At 60.3% G+C, this 1,653-nt stretch overlaps 2 protein-coding genes across 2 annotated transcripts in view; one reads left to right on the forward strand and one right to left on the reverse strand.

The window, feature by feature from the left end:
* LOC105000559 overlaps window positions 1–64 on the forward strand; it is a 2,037-nt gene extending 1,973 nt beyond the window's left edge. The window contains exon 3 of the mRNA XM_010856510.1: window positions 22–64. Within this exon, the coding sequence (XP_010854812.1) occupies window positions 22–64 (43 nt within the window). The remainder of the gene's footprint in view (window positions 1–21) is intronic.
* Window positions 65–288: 224 nt separating this feature from the next.
* Window positions 289–1,653, reverse strand: part of RHBDF2 (rhomboid 5 homolog 2 (Drosophila)) — a 14,678-nt gene continuing 13,313 nt past the window's right edge. Inside the window, exon 17 of the mRNA XM_010856511.1 lies at window positions 289–1,651. Within this exon, the coding sequence (XP_010854813.1) occupies window positions 1,234–1,651 (418 nt within the window). The 3' untranslated portion in view covers window positions 289–1,233. The remainder of the gene's footprint in view (window positions 1,652–1,653) is intronic.

Below are 1,653 nucleotides of genomic sequence, written 5' to 3' on the forward strand. Positions count from 1 at the left end.
CTGGCCCTCCCCTCTGCCCAGCCAGACCCCTGACTATCTCTACAAGCAGCTGGGGCTGGAGTAGCGTGGGAGTCCAAGGATTTACCAGTATCGTCTCAGCATACCTCCTGAAACCCTCCAGGTGACCCCAACCTGGTTTCTGCCCCTAACAAATCCCTCAAAATTCCCACAAGCTTCCACGGTTCCTTTGGGTCACGCCTCTGACCCCTGCTCCTCATGGCTGACCCCCGCCACCCCACCCCTAAAGTTCCAGCTTTTATTTTATTGAGGCCTCAGGTCAAAAGCTAGTCCTATCTTAAAGAATTTAATTCATTTAATTCATTTCAGACGTTGTCCATACAAAGTTAGCGTTACTTTAAAAAATTAGGACCATAATATAAATTGGTAAAAAAAAAAAGTCCTGATTGACCTTGGCAACTCCTGGGCACAGGTCCACAGGGTGGCCCTGCCCCTTTCTTGGCAGAAGTGAGACAGAGGGTGGTGAGCTGCTTGGCATTAGTCCAGCCCCAGGAGGCTGAACACTAACTCGAGGGGAAGCGCTGGCTGGGAGGGCCTGGGGGCCCTGGAGTGGGTTGGTGGGTTCAGCTTCTGTTGGGTAACAGCCCAGGCTCTCAGCTTCCCAGTCCAGCTGTGTCTCTCTGCTCCTTCTCTGTCCCAGACCACGGCCAAAGCCTCTCCCTCGAGGTCTGGTCCAGGAGCGTAATGGGGAGGCTCACCAGGCCACTGATGGAAGCCGAGCATGGACTCACAGGACAGAGAGGGGAGGGACAATAGGAAGGGGACCGTGGCCAGGCAGGGCTGGGAACCCGGCGGGAACCCCAGCCTCATCCCCAGGAGGAGCTAGCTCACAGTAATGGGGAGGGCTGGGGACCGTACCAGCAGAGCCGGAGGTAGGAGCTGAGCAGCATCCCAGGACCAGGAGGGGTCCTGACGGCCGGGCAGTGGAGGTCTGTCAGGGCCTGGGCCCCGAGCTGCAGAGATGCACAGGCTCCGAGTGTCCCCCAGCCCAGGCCTGAGGAAGGGGGGCCTTGGCCCCCCATGAAGGCTGCCTTTAGGAGCGTCTCCCCTCGGACTTGGCCTCTCCTGGGGGAGGGCTCCTGGGAGCAGGGCTGGCCCCATGGGGTCTCTGGGGTGTGGGCAGGGCACTGTGCAGGCAGACAGCTCGGTCCAGACACAGTCCCTGCATCTCCGAGCTGGGTGGGAGCAGCCGTGCCAGCCCCACTGGGCAGGTGGTCAGTGTAGCACCTGGTCCAACTCATACTTCTCGCAGAAGCGGCTGGTGAAGGGGAAGCAGGTGAGGTACTCGACCCAGGGCCAATGGATGGGGTAGATGTACAGCCAGATGACCAGGGAGGCAAAGAGGCCGGCAAAGACCACCAGCGACACCAGGATGAGGGCGCGCTTGCGGTACTTGTCGCTCGTGCCGAAGGTGATGTAGGGCAGGAAGGCGAAGGCCAGCAGCAGCCCGCTGAGGAAGCCGAAGATGTGGGCGATGTTGTCGATCCAGGGCAGGAGGCCGCAGATGAAGAGGAACAGCACAATGGCCGACAGGTTCAGGAAGGCCTTCCAGGGCCGCTCCAGCAGCTGCCAGCTCTGGAAGAGCTCCACGAAGAGGCAGGCCAGGAGGCCGAACTGCGACCCTGCAGGGCCCAC

This window comes from Bison bison, unplaced genomic scaffold (genome assembly GCF_000754665.1).
Source record: "Bison bison bison isolate TAMUID 2011002044 unplaced genomic scaffold, Bison_UMD1.0 scf7180017864371, whole genome shotgun sequence".
NCBI lineage: Eukaryota > Metazoa > Chordata > Mammalia > Artiodactyla > Bovidae > Bison > Bison bison.